This window comes from Mercurialis annua, linkage group LG5 (assembly GCF_937616625.2).
Source record: "Mercurialis annua linkage group LG5, ddMerAnnu1.2, whole genome shotgun sequence".
NCBI classification, from domain to species: domain Eukaryota; kingdom Viridiplantae; phylum Streptophyta; class Magnoliopsida; order Malpighiales; family Euphorbiaceae; genus Mercurialis; species Mercurialis annua.
Window position 1 is genome coordinate 48,571,544 of NC_065574.1, and position 14,908 is coordinate 48,586,451.

The 14,908-nt window shown below is 35.8% G+C and overlaps 1 protein-coding gene across 1 annotated transcript; it reads right to left on the reverse strand.

Moving 5' to 3' along the window:
- Nucleotides 1-8,889: 8,889 nt before the first annotated feature.
- On the reverse strand, nt 8,890-12,710 carry LOC126682715 (uncharacterized). Its single transcript, XM_056105919.1, has 10 exons — nt 12,474-12,710; nt 12,191-12,201; nt 11,577-12,108; nt 11,176-11,490; nt 10,684-11,046; nt 10,509-10,613; nt 10,280-10,431; nt 10,075-10,204; nt 9,417-9,934; nt 8,890-9,291 (listed from the first exon to the last, which is right to left on the reverse strand). Exons 1-10 carry the CDS (start codon nt 12,708-12,710, stop codon nt 9,099-9,101), a joined length of 2,556 nt encoding a protein of 851 aa, XP_055961894.1. The 3' UTR covers nt 8,890-9,098.
- Between the last annotated feature and the right edge of the window lie 2,198 nt (nt 12,711-14,908).

A 14,908-nucleotide genomic window follows, 5' to 3' on the forward strand; every position in this document is an offset into this window, starting at 1 on the left:
AACGGATTCAGTAGATCCTTAATAACTTACTTATTTCCTTAATCGTCATTCCTTCCTACTATATAATCAACTTCCTCTCTCGTCTTATACTTCTTCTTCTTACTTTCAAATAGCTTCGTAATTTTATTCTCATTCTTCAAGGTATCATCTCAATACTAATTACGATCATTTCTTAGTTTGTCCTTATTATGTTTTTCATCTTCTTCTTGAAGTGTTTTCCGCTTATTCTTAACATTTACTGACACGTATGCCTATACGTGTGCCTTTCTCCTTATACTAGAATTTTACAATTTAACTTTTCTCCTTTCTGTTAACACATCTTATAACTTTTAATGCTGATATTAGTGACTTCACTTAATATCAGTCATATAGCATCATTATCTCTCTTGATCTATCAAATTTCTAACTTTCATATCTTGCAAAATCACCTTCACATTTTGCGAAATCGTCTGCTTCATCATTTCGTATCCTTTCTCTTTCTATTTCTGTATCTTCGAACACTGATATTGATAAAGTTATATCCTTTAAATATCACTTCATGTTCATCATTTATAGTATCATCTTCTCGTTCTTAATACTTTCAATTTCTTTCCTCCGGTGTCTCTCGATCGCTATGTTACTTATCTCAGTATAAGGATAATCATCATATCCTGCATTCTTGCGTTTACATTACGTTTCTTTCGTCTACATGACTGTTTCTCATTTCATCTTTTATTCTATCATAAGAATAAATACTGTATCCTTAGTTATTGCCAGTGCATCGCATCTTAACCGCGTATGCTCTCCAACGATATTTTCTTATTCAAATTTTACTTTAATCTCGTTTGTTTTATCGCAATTAATTGTTAATAAGGCTTTGTTCTGTTATTGGGGTTTATTTTACGACTCTTATTCTTATTTATTAAGAATCTTTTATTATTCGTCGCAGAGTTTCGCATCTGAGTTCACTCATCAAACAAAAGATTTCAAAACATCCTTTGGCTGGCCAGCTCTTTTAAATCACTTTTCATAAATCGTTTGAAATCATTAGTACAATTGTTGCTCAGAGTGATGATATCTCTCATCACTAAGGAGTTGCTCAAAATCGCAGTTTCTTTTTCCATTACAAAATTATGATGCATGATCTAAAATTTTGAAAATCATTCTTTTATGCATTCCTATCGTGGTTATGCAATGTCATATGCGATGCCTGAGCACAATTGTACCTTGAAAAATCATAAAAACTGTTAAAATCTTCATAAAATCGTAAGTCTTACTCCAGATTATACGCTCTGCGACTATTAACGGCTTTCTTTATACTTATTGAGTATATTTTAAATTTTTGTACTGCTGTCATATTTTTGTATTGCTGTCATTTACAGACTGTTCGTCTGTCACATCACTTCTTTCTCCATATCTCCGATAACTCAATTAAGTTCAAAATTCTATATTGCTGTAATCATCATATCCACTTCTGCAACATTCTCTTCTATGTCAGATACAAACGCAAGTGCCGATGTTCCACATCGACTTCTTGTAAGCAATCCATTTATTTCTTCAAATACTAAAACGTAATATAGGAATTACGTTTGCGATAATTATGTGTTGTGATGTTTATTGTATTATTGTTTTTGTGTGTTATGCTTATATGTTCTTTTATTAGGCGCGTGTTTAACTACAACGCTTCCTATAGGTTCTCGCTTTCCGAGGTATTATTCTAAAGGCAAAACCTATTACTGACATTCCACTATGCAATGCAGCAATTATATAAACACAATAATGCAAACACATAAACACAATACTTAAAGCATATAAATTGCTAATACCTGGGAGTGCCTGACGCGGAACGTTAGGTTCCCTAATAACTATGCCTGTATGACGGCCCCTAACTGTTCTACCTGAGTTTCGTCCACCTCTTTGCACAAAATAAGGGTTGGTTGTAGTTCTGGAGGACGTACTGACGTAATCTGGGTGGTACTCACGTCTAAAGTAATAAGGTCGTATCGGATCACCCGACCATTCATGCTCTGTTTCAATCCTACGGGCCATTGTAGTAAGCGTGCTGAAATGTTCGTCCACGTGCTCATACAGCTCATCAAACTGAGGTCCTAAACCCCTGACATATCTACGATTAATGGTCCTATTGTCTTCGTTCAGATTAGGGACTCCCTCTGCCATCCGCAGAAAATCAGTAGAGTACGCTCCTACAGTTAACATCCCTCTAGAAAAAGAACGCATTTGCCTCCTAACCTGATTTAGGGCTATCTGCGCCTGACCATTAGCTATGTCCGCATCTTCCCTCAAATTGCGGTATCTCCGCACACTTGACCAGAAATAGTCACCTCTGTATTCCTCAACGTCTAACTCATCTAACTCTTCTTCTTCATACTCTTCTTCCTGAGGATTTTCCTCTTCTGCTTCTTCTTCTAATTCTTCTTCTGGATCCTCCTCAGGATCCTCCTCGGCGTCTTCCTCAGGATCTTCTTCAGGATCCTCTTCCGGATCTTCCTCCGGTTCCTCTTCCTCTTCTTCGCCGTATTCAATCTCCGGCGAATGTTCTCTAACTCTGTTTCCAGAAGAACTACCTATCTCTGACACGGACATAAAACCATTTTGATATATCTCTGGTGATGCTCTAATATTTGCGTGGAATCCATTCTGATGGACCCCAGATGGTTCGCCTACTTCATTATGAAACCCGTTTTGAAATATAGGAGGCGCTTCCTCCCGTTCTTCATCAGCATGCGACTGAGCTCCGCTTTGCCCAGACATGCTGAAAAGAAACAATTTCGAACGTAAGCAACCATCTGAGCCCATTTCACACGCAATTCCAAAGTCAGCTTATATAATGCTGTAAACATTTAGCATTTAATCCAACTGCACGTAATTCGCAAGCAGATAATCACTTAACAATCTCAGTGCGAATAACAAATACTTAACCCTCTCAATCGATCATAATTTGCAAACATGTAACCACCTTCTATATCTTAGCACAAGCAACACATACTTAATTGCCTTAGTCGTCTGTATAAACAGATACTATTCACTTACTAACTTAATAGTCCTGATCCGCGCGCGTAATGCCACGTACTACTAATGCACACATAACACAATTACAGACAACCACGGTCTAACTCTTGCTGCAGTAGTTCCTAGGTATACTTACTGACAAATACTCCCGGTCAAACAAGCAATCAGACAACTCTAGCAGTGGTAACTGGACCAAACTGCTCTCAAACAAACATTGAAACAAACTTGCAGTGGTAACTGGACCAAACTGCTCTGATACCAACATTGTCACGACCCAAAATTTATTGAGCCGCAACCGGCGCTAGGGAACGGGAGTGGTAGCTCCGGAACCCGTAGCAAGCCTAAAATCACAATTTATTTTTCGCAAATATAATATAAACAAATAACAACAAACAACGGAAGCAAATATATACATATATATAACATATAACCGAATATGTACACTAACTGTTTCAAAACCTCGCGGGCTCTAGTTACCGTACCCTGTACGAACTGGCCTCGCGGTACTATATACATCAGTTAGTGTTTCAAACATCCCACTGGCATCTGGGGCCGTGGATCACATACAACGTACGTAGCCTATCAAAAAGCATATAGACAAATACAGCAGTTGATATATACAATCAAAATAAACTGCTGACTAGGCTACTATTCTGTTGACACAGGACCACTACTGCAGCACTCACAGAAGTCAGAAACTAACATATACAGCTGACTTCTGGACTTCAAAATTGGTCTCTAGCTAAGTCCACAAGCTAAGCACCTGAAAGACATCAAAGGTGAGGGGTCAGTATTTGGGGAAATACTGAGTGAGTTCACAGTTTACTAACGGTATTATTTTAAAAACATAGCATCGCATTTCAAATCAATATCAATATAAAAATACATATGAACAAGTACTCGATCCTTTCGAAACTATAATCCTGAAACATAACGTAACTCACTATTATTCAAATCATACTGATTCCATTAGTCTGACCCGGGAGCGTTCACGTTCAACCATGTCAGTCAGAACATATCTCTTAATCCCAAAGAGGTGGGTCCAACCCACTGGTAGGTCCAACCTACTAGATACGGGGCTCAGGTTACACTGTAACCGAGTTCACTCTCGTATAGCATTCATATCATAGTTTTCATAATCAAACCATGCATGCATCTCAAATCATATCTTATAGTCAGACACACTAGACTGACTCGATTACTGGTGATCACGCAGCCTATTGACACCCAATAGGTAGCTAGTTTCGTTGGATCGTATACTAGGTTCTCGTACATTAAAACTTAATCAAAACATGTAGCATATCAACAATTCATATATATATATATATATAGTGCGATGCATATAAACAGTATATATATATATAGTATGATATCAACATAATATTAATCGATAATACACGAAAGTAAAGTGCAACTCACAGTGACCGCAATCCAAGAAATGATATGATCGATCTGATAGTACGCTCTTGCTAGTCCGCCTCTACTGACTTCACTACTCGCAGACACGTCTGATAAATCGTTAATAGTTAGACGTGATTCTCATATTCTTATACGTATAATACTTTTAAGTTTTAGGATTTAGTTTTGTTTTACACTTATTTACGTATTCAATATCTCTAGTCGTATAAACGACTTAGCGAATACTATTTCTCATAATTGAGAATCGCTTAACGTCCTTGACGTTCTCCATTTTATAATTTACCTAAAACGTCGAGCTAATCTCGAGATTAATGATTCTCAAAGTCCGAAATCCGTCTTTCCACGTCCAATTACCCTAAACGTCAAACACTTAGGTCAATTATAGTTTGTATACGCGTGGGGGCGAGTTAGGGTGCACATTGTGCATTTTGACGGGTGCACGATCGTGCAACTGAGTACACGTTCGTGCACCTCAGGGGTACACGTTCGTGTACTCATTGTACACGTTCGTGTACCATGAGAAGTACACGTTCGTGTACTTCAGTACACGATCGTGTACCTCGCTAGGTGCACGTTCGTGTACATCAGTACACGTTCGTGCACCCGTGGTACACGGTCGTGTACCACGTGCACAGCCCCGGAAATCAGATTTTCCGGGGTTTCGCCACAATCCCGACGTGCTAAACATACCCACGCTCAATACCCATATCTCGGTTTCTTCAAAAACGTCATAGTAAACCCGAAAACATCAATTTCAATCCAAAATCACAATCTCATTAAAACAGCCTATAAACTTGCTTTTAGCACCAAAAATCCGAAGATTTACCTTGAAATAAAGCTCAAGATCAGTAGAGGATTTAATTCCGAAGAGATGGCCGCGAAAATCGCTTGAATCGGACGTCGAACGAAGAAACCGTAAAGAAACGAAGTTGATCGATATAAAATGAAGCTTCTGGATCCTCACTCTCTGATGCCTTCCTTCATTCAAATGATAATCCTTATATTAGATGGCTAAAAGTCCGTTTTGGTCCTTTCTTTCTTTCCTTGTTACAATTTATCTTTCAAACTTTTCTTTCCTACGATTTAGTCCATAGCTAAATCAATAAACTCTTTTATTACGACTTATACGTATTATTTATATCCGATAAATAATACAAATCTCGATATTAGTACTTTCCCGTCAAATTCCAATATTTCTATTTTCGACACAAAGTGGCTAAATTACCACTTTGGTCCCTGTACTTCATTTTAGACTTTTCTTGACATTTTCCCTATTAATTCCAACTCTAACTTTAGAATTGAAATATAACCTTAATTTTCTCATAGTTAATTTCTCAAAACCGACCTACTTGAAACTTATTTATCGGAAAACTTTCCAATATCGCCACTTCCGCGACTCAAAACTGGACACGTGGTCCAATTAGCTAATTAATTATTTTGGGGTATTACAATATGCCTTCTGAATCTGTCATGTTTTGATAAAACATCCATATCTCTCAATTGCACGGTTGGATCGGGCTCATTTTCGGATATGCTGTGCACGACATAAAGTTGACCGTTGGACAAAATTTGATGCGATTTGGAGAATCGATGGAGGGCCCGAACGTGCACTGTGCTGTTACGGGATTTCAGCTATTTAAATAGACCTCTTACAATTTTAAAACCCTATTTTGTTCATTCTTTTGTTTTCTAAACTAAACCCTAGCCGTCTTGCACTCTAGAATTTCATGTGGTATCGTCTTCATCATTCCTCCCATCCCTCCCAAATCCAGTAAGTTATTAATGTCAATTCTTCGTTATTCTTTCATTCGATATCGTTCCAACCGTTTCATAATTGTGTTCGTTATTATTTTAGAGTTATATTGAGATTGGTTACGTCTCAATCTCTAAACTCGTTGTCCTTGGAAATCCTAAAGCGTCGGAATTATACGGTACGTCGAACTCTCTTGTTTGTTCGTTATGTTGTGTTTTCATGTTGGCTGTTTCTTCCCGAGTGTTGCTACTGGCTTGGGTTCCTCATTTGATCCATTATTCTTGGTGATTTGGGTTTGTTTAGATTGTAAGTGTTGCGAGTCCTTCGTTATTGATCCGTTATTTCAATTCCGTATCTCTGAGATATTTGGTTCGGCCTCCATTTATGTGTTTTGGTTTTTATTCTTAATTATTGATATGTTATCTATAAATTGATTAGCCTTTGATTGTTACTGTGGTTGTCCAAATTGTTTGATAGAGGAATGATGGTTGGCGGGATTCATAATGTTGTTTTGTTTCTTGAATTGAAATTGATTAAAGATTGATTTATGCTTAATGGGTGTACTGTTAATGGCAGGAACAATTTGGTGTTATTTTGGTTTGTGTAAAAGTGATGGTTAAAGGACTAGAGTGGTCCTTAAGTTATCGTGTTAAAAACCAAGTGATTCCCTAAGTTAAATTTTAGTTAATTATTTTAAATCTATTGTTATTTGATTTGGTTTTAATTTTCGGATTTAGTTTCGACTTATAATTTGGCATCTTGATGATATCATTATTTATAATTTTAAATTACTTTGTCAACATTATTTTAAATCTAGAAATAATGATAACCTTATTATAATTTAAATGATTTTAATTTAAAATTATTATTATAAATGGGAATTGGGTATTTATATTTAATTTATCATTTTTGAGATTTTTGGTTTAGCGTGCCGATTTGGATAAATTTATAGTTTAACCATTTAATTATATATTGAATTAATTGAGTTAATTAATTGGTTGTAACTTGGGTTACATGAAGTTAAAGCTATTTGGTTCCGTTTTAAATTTAAATTTATTATTTTGCCAAAGTGATTTCTATAATTGTAAACTATGGTTTATAATTGGATACGACTATATTTATTTTATCAAAGTTATTTTTGGAAATTATAAAATTCTGAATTATATTTTTGATAAAATATTTTGAGTGGGGTTAGACTTGGGTCACCCGACAAGTGAGGTTAGTCTTGTAGTTATTGGTAACTCGGCTAACCCACTATTTGGAAATTAATTATTATTTAAAGACTATTAAATAATATTTATGAAATAGACTTTTAAGCGAGAACTCAATAGACTTGTATTAATTGGGCGTTTCTACCTATTGGGTATTTTTGTGTCATTCTGGATTGTTTTATTCTGACGTGTTATTTGTGCTAGTCCTATGTGATGTCTAGTACTCTCTAGAGTTAGGGTCTGTTTTTAATAATTATTTTATATTTTCTAGACCCGACTACTGTTCGTGCTCCAAAGGCGAACCCGGATTAGTTGCTTGCCGGTTATCACGTGGATTAGCAAGTAGTGAGTTTGTACTTACTATTTACCGCTTTATTAAGTAAATTGTTATTTTAATATTAAATATATATACTGTACGTATATTTCGAACTGTTTTTATATTATGGCTTCTAGTTGGAACATGCTACCTAATGGGCATCATTAGGACTGCGTGCGCACCGGTAATGATCTGGGTAAGTTATTTATGGAAATATGGTAACTCGGTGTGAGCATAGCTCTCGGGACCAAATAGAGTAACTCGGTGTAGCACAGCTCTCGGGACTCTGGATATGGTAAAAGTGTGGTCAGTGGTAACTCGGTGTAGCTTAGCTCTCGGGACCAGGCCTATTGGATTATGGTTATTATTTAGAATTGTGGATTAGGGTTCCAACTATTATTCGTAATATCGTTATTAAATGTTTTAAACGGTTTTAAAGGTTTTCCACTTAATAAATGTAGATAGTGGTATAAACTCATCTCAGTATATCTGACCCCGTTGTTTTCCCAATTTTCCCCAGGGTTATGATCTGAGAGAGTCTGGTGATCTCCGCATTTACTTTTCCTCGGAGATTCCTTTTATTTTTAATAAAACTGTAAAACTGTTTTATTCTTAGACCGCAGTAGTAACTAGACGTCTTTATTATTATTATATATTTTGTCGGATTGGTTCGACTGGTTATATTGCTTTGGCATGTTATATCATTTACATTGATTTATGATAAATCTATTTTAGACTCGAAATTGGATAAGCATGTTATATTAACTGTTGAATATTATAACTGCTAGTTTTAGGCTGAAGTCTCGGTTGCCCTCGAGCATTGGTTTTCTGCAGGTTTATATGTTTATATGTTAAATGAAAGGCTAGCTACGGGTTTCGGTCTTACATTACCCATACCCTAGCGCCGGTCGCGATTCATGAAAATGGGTCGTGACAACTGGATAGCAGAAACTCGATGTGTTGATGAAAACTCGTCGAGATATTAGCCACACATCGAGTTTGAACTTATGGAATTATATATGAGATATCAGCCAAACATTCAATTGATTCCTTTGGTTTAGTTTGATTTTAAGGTTTGGTGTAGTACCAATTATTTTTTCTCAATTTTGTACTTCTACTATAGAACAGAACAGAAAAATAGAATTGAACTCCTGCCTTTTAATATAACTATTGACAATTCACAATTTTGCGGAAATTTGCTAAAACACTACACATATTGTAATTACCTGTTTTTACAAATACTCTAAAATAGACTTCAAATAAGAAATAAATGGACATTTATGTCCTCCAAGCAAAATAAAAGTGTGACAAAAAGGAGACTTTCTTTACAAACAAAAATCAATAACATTCTTCATCTTGAACCTCCATAAATTAGCTTCCTCTTCACTCCCTAGGCAGATGTTCTCTTGAGTTTTAGAGGACCCTCATCTTCACTAACACAAGAAGAGCTTTCCTTCCAACGAGCATACAAATATAATGACGAAGCGTAACGAGCACGGTGTTCTTTGACATCATAATCATGCCCCATAACTTTCCCATCAACAAAGAACTCAGCAGCGGAAAACATATGAACTCCACAATCACTACGAAAAGTGAGAAAAAAATAAAAAAACATAAGAAACAAGGTTGACATTAGGTTCCTATTCTGTCACCATAACTCTTTAATATAACCCAACCAACTAAAGTTAAAAACAAATTATAGACTTACACATCATTTTGGATAGGCATGTTTTCCACAATCTCTATTCTGAACGGATCAGTTATTCTCTTTCCCTCAGAAGCACCGGCAGTAGTATCGATGTCATCTCGAGAATCATAAAAATTGGCAGCTTGAAGGAATAGTGGAAGCAACACACTATAAGAAGTAACATATTCAGTTGCTGATCTGTCATATTGCGCCGACCTCAACGAATTGTAGATATAGATGCATCGTTCCTTGAAATTCAGGCGAGCCAAAATCCAATGCCAATCGTTAACACAATTGATCGGAAAAAGAACATCGTCAACATCAGCCCAATTCGTATTGCAACGCATAGCACCACCTTTAATGTAGATAGCCACTGTATGTTTCAAAGAAACAAGTGACACATCTTGCTTTTTCTTGTATGCTGTGTAGAGAGTTTGAATACGCCGATCAAAAAAATTATCAGTTGACGTACATCTACTGTTTGCAGCACATCCAGATTTTATTTTCTTTCTCAGATAATAAAAGAGAACATATACATGCTGCCAAATAAACAAAATTCAAGGTTAAGTAGCCATACAGTCACAACAATGTTATTAACAAAACTATCGTGAGTAATTCAAATAATAAACACATAAAATAAAATAAAAAGAACAAATAAAAGAAATATGGATATACTTACAGAACACTCAAGAGGCTTTCCAACGTGGTAGAGATGGTAAAACCAGGATTTCTTTTCAATATCAACCACGCCAAGAGAAAGACGAGGATGGAATTTATCAATCTTTGGATCGTATATCCAGCTTTGCCTTCTAAACAAACAAAGAAAAAAAATTAAATAAGTGAGCATTAAAACAGAACTGAAAAAAGTTAGTCGAGATACGAACTTGGCCCCTTTAGGACGTCCTTCTTCCAGCCAATTCTGAATGATGTCTTGTTTGGTGGCATCACTGAATAAAATGTGATTAGCATCAAATGGACAAATACGGACTTTACAACCAGTTTGCGTCGGTATGAAGCGGCTGGAAGAAGGACCAGACTACCAAAAACATAAGAGAGGATACAGTAAGTAAACTATAAAATTAAACTATAAATATAATTTAAAGCAAACAATACCTCCTTTGATTTGAATTCAGCAATCGATTCACTTGCATTTTTTTTAGTCTGATTGATGGTGTCATCTGGTGGAGATTTTAAATTCAACTCGCTTTGTCGCGAAACCTAGTAAATTGACAATAAACAAATTAATATAGTTAATCAAAACAGCTTAATTTCAAATTATTAAATATACCTCAAAATTCGGAGAGATAACATCAACGTGTTCGGAAGAAACAATAACACAAGGTTCACCACGGTCATCCTTGCCTTCAAGTACAGCCTTCTCGCAAACCAAATCTTCCAATTCGACTTTTTCAGCACCTTCTTCTTCATCAGCAGACTCCCTACCATCCCTTTCTTTGCTGGAAGTAGCTTTAGTATCAGCAGAAACAGGAACAACAGACTCCCTACCATCCCTTTCTTCTCGTTCCGTTACTATAGAAGTACCATTTTTACTTGGTTTCACTGAAATGTCCTCTGCAGGAAGAACAACCTTTTTTCCTTTGTCAACCCTTGTCTGCAAGCCATCAGAAACATCATGTTTCTCAATTTCAACCTGATATAGATATGGAGTTCACATTAGGTTCCCATCAGGTTACAATAACATAATATGAAATAACATAAATTATATTTAACTAAACTCTAAGTGATAAAAGTACAAAATACATAAATCAAAACAAATTACCGTTTTAGAATCACCAATCAGAGTTAGCCTATCATTCAATGAATTGACAACTGTCAAAAGTTCGGAACATTTGGAAGTGAATAAACGTTTCAAATCCATTATATCATCCTTAATCGTCTTTTGACCAGCCATCAAAATTTCCAGCCTCTCTTCCATAACATTTAAATTCGAAGTGTTCGACGTTGATTCACCGTCCTTCAATATATTAAATGCCGGACAATAACCCTCCTCGTTTCCCTTAATTTTTTTGAATAAGTCACCTAGACGAAGGGCATTCATCTCTGCCGGGGTTGGAACAATTGATCGGAAAATCATCTACACATAACAAATGAACACCATATATGAAAACAGAGTCAACGATAAATTACATTTGAAAAATTGAAAATTTAACACATACGAACCTCATCGGATGCAATCTCAACAAATAAATCTCTGTCAACATCAATGTATTTTGCAGGAACGAATGCTTGCCACCTCAGAATCTGCGGGATAGCATCTTTGTTCACTAGCTGAGCAAAGGTATTTTCCACCGCCGGGCAACACTCGTAGAACCAACATACCAGTGCATATGGTAAACCTTGAAGTCGATACTGGTAAATGTTGTCTTCAATAATAAGAGATCCCGGACTAAGAACAGCTCTTTTTGACAAAGAATCAAACGTGTACTTGAAAACGTCAATACCCCATGGATAGTCGTTCAAATCAGCCGAATCAACTACGTCAAAGTCCTTCAAAGGGATACGAGCAGTCCTCGGTGAAGCAAGCAAGAAGTTATGCAAAAAATGCATAAATGCTATCTTAAACCCATCCTCCTCCGACTCCCAACGCCTAGCTTTGAAAAAATCCTGAAGGGTCTGTTTAGAAACAGATTGCAGCCCGCTGAAGTACTTATCCAAAATGCCGTTTTCAACTTTTGTATAGGCATACTTACTGCTGTCACCTTGACAGTTTAAACCCGAGATCAAAGCAAATTCGTCGATTCTGAATTTTATATAAACATAATTCCAAAAATAACCAAATCAAAACCTGAAATTTCATTGTCAAACCCAGTAGAATGGAGGAATTAACCTTTAAAAACTGAAATTTCAGTACCCTAAAAAAATAGAGTTCATAACTGTACCTTCAAAACTATCTACCAACCAACCTAACCACAATTTTATATAAACATAATTCCAAACAATCATACTTAAACATAATTTCAAACAATCATATAAACAGAGTCAATTTATTATTTTAAGACATCAAATAATTCTAATGCAGTAGGTTCTTAATTGACTTATAAACTAATGAAATCATACCTTAGGAGGAGATTTCTTGGATTCAGTTCTGGAAATGCCTTTGTGTTTCTTCGATTTCGGAGGTGAATCATTTGCATGTCTCTTCTTACTCAACTGCACAGGAGATGGAGGAACTGAAGCTTCTCCGGTTGACACTACCTTTTTGTTTTTTGAAGCTTTTTTTGCAACGGATTTCTTACCCATATCAGCGATTTTGATATTACCGTCGTTCTCAGTGGCACCCCGTGTAGTCACCATGGATTTAGGTCATAAAGAAGAACACGGCAAATTAGGAAGGAAGAAAAGAGTTTTGATTATTTAGGAATGAAATCAAATTTTGCAATATCAAATGGGTATTTCCCGCTATATGAAAAAAGGAGAGGTAAATTATATGATACATTAGACACACACTAAAGAGACATATACCTTAGATGAGGATAAAATTGGAATAAAAAATTTAAAGGGTGTTGAAAATAGATTAATGTTTTCAATAGAGGCATTTTTTCAAGGGTAAAAAAATGAAATCAATAATTTAAAATTTTGAGATTTCAATTAATTTGTTATAGTTTTAATAATTTAAATGATTAAAATTATTATTTTAATTAGGGTATGTGCATATAAAGAACTGGACAAGTAAATACTCGATGTCTGGCTAAATACTCGACGAGTTTTAAGCCTAACATCGATTTTGTTTCTGTTCAGTGCTGCATAAACTCGATGATGGGTTAATATTCGACGAGTTTAAACCTAACATCGAGTTTATGCTAGTCCAGTTATGCCAAACTCGATTTCAGGCTTTGTTTTCGTCGAGTATTTAGACCCACCTCGATTTATTTTGAAAATTACTGCAATTGAAAATTAAACCTCCCACTTTTCTTTAGAAACCTAGAATCAAAACAAGTGAAAAAAAAAATTCTCTAAATCTTCCCCATTCCACAACCCGAAACCTAGCCTCTAAATTCATCAAATTGCTATCATAATCTTATCAAATCATTAACCAAAATGATGGTATCAACAAAGGGACGAGCTAAAAGAGTTGCTTCAAAAGGGAAATCATCAAGTTCAACTATGCCTCCGAAATTTGTTAGAAGAGAAGATTTGTCCTCAAATTATGATTGCCCATTTCCAATTTTCTCCGACGAAGAAGGTATTCGTTACGAAACTATTTCACGCAAGCCTATTGTTATACCTAGATATTTTGATTATGCTTTGTTGACTAGGATGGGTTTGAAATCAAAAATTGATGAAATAGTTGGTAGAATGGGTTTAAATTTTATTGCACATGGTAAGTATCAAGTTTATAAAGAGTTAACTAGAGAATTTTATACCACCTTGAATTATGCCTCTAAGAATGAAAAAGCAATTTCTTTTAGAATAAAAGGGGTTGATTATAGCATAGGGTATGATTTTATGAATCAGAAATTGAAGTTGCCTAAAGGTGGCATTAGAGGTTGTCCTTCAAATTTTGATGTTAATAGAGTATGGAAGCAATTGACCGGTGAAGACTCGGTCGATTTACAACAAGCTCCTAATGGACTCATAATTGAACCATCATATCTTATATTTCATAAATTCCTTTGTCATTCTATATGTGGTAAAAAGGAGTCGAATAGAGTAACGAAGGATGATTTACTAGTACTTGACTATTTAGTGCGACGTTCGGCAAAAAGTGTTGATTTCATACACTTAATTTTTAAAAGCATGATGACCATGGCAACATCATCTAAAGTTGCACTCGGAAATGGTCATTTAGTAACTTGTATAGCATTGCTTCATAGTGCTATTGATGAGGATGATTTGCATAAGATGGAATGTTTGGGGGATGCGTATCTTAATGAAACTATGCTCCGTAAAGCCGACATTCTTGATATGGATGGAGAATTGATGAATGTAAAGGACCGAAATTGTTATTTAATTAAAACTGGCCAGCCGAGAAGAGGAAAGGGAAGAAAAGCGGAAATAGAAGATGACTGTGACGAAGATGAGGATAATGTAAGTAGAGAACTGGAAACCGAGAATGGTCAAGGTGAGGTGGTGAGGGATGATGTCGGTATAGATCAACCAAGAGAGGAGGAAGTGAGGCGACCAAGAAAGCCGAAGCGAAGGGGAGCTTTTGAAGAGGAAGTACTTTCTTTGTTAAATGAAACAAAGTCCAGGTTGACTAATATTGAAACATCTATCGAAGAGATTAAAAGAGAACAACGAAGGTCACATCGCCGATGGAAGGCTTGTTTCGGCACCTTGGGAGCACATGATCCTTCACCTCCACATACACCGGAGAGTTAAGGTTAGTATCAACCAAAATATTTTGATTATTTCATATCTGTATGTTGTCATTCATTTTGTTTCAGGGCATTACTTTTCTTCCTGAAATATCCTCTGTTTTCCAAATTGCAGATAAGATGGGTGGCTGATTGCATAGTTGGTTCTAAATATCTAATTCTGGATACGTTGTT